Source organism: Rhincodon typus, chromosome 49 (assembly GCF_021869965.1).
Source record: "Rhincodon typus isolate 14 chromosome 49, sRhiTyp1.1, whole genome shotgun sequence".
NCBI lineage: Eukaryota > Metazoa > Chordata > Chondrichthyes > Orectolobiformes > Rhincodontidae > Rhincodon > Rhincodon typus.
Genome location: NC_063380.1, coordinates 17,129 through 17,443, shown reverse-complemented (window position 1 = coordinate 17,443; position 315 = coordinate 17,129). Strand labels below are relative to the sequence as shown.

The following is a 315-nucleotide window of genomic DNA, read 5'->3' as shown; positions in this document are numbered from 1 at the left end:
TGTTGCAGAGGAACTTGCGGAGTATGAGATGAAGAAACGTGAGGCCGAGGCAGACAAGAGTGTGATCCTGGAGATGGTACGCGCCAAGATTCCGTTCGAGTCCTGCCTACAGGCCTACGCCGAGCCGGAGCAGGTCGATGATTTCTGGAGCACGGCCCTGCTGGCCAAGTCGGTGGCTGTGAAGTAAGTGATGGACCCCGCCCCCCCCACCGCCCCAACATGGTAATACCTGGGTATACCCCCACCCCCACACAGTAATACCCGGGTATAACCCCCCCAACACACGGTAATACCTGGGTATACCCCCCCCCCAAC

General features: G+C 59.0%; 1 protein-coding gene across 1 annotated transcript in view; it reads left to right on the top strand.

The window, feature by feature from the left end:
* Window positions 1-315, top strand: part of LOC109926524 (ubiquitin carboxyl-terminal hydrolase 5-like) — a 17,539-nt gene that overhangs the window by 13,430 nt on the left and 3,794 nt on the right. Inside the window, 1 exon segment of the mRNA XM_048620973.1 lies at window positions 9-254. Coding sequence (XP_048476930.1) covers window positions 9-254 — 246 coding nt within the window.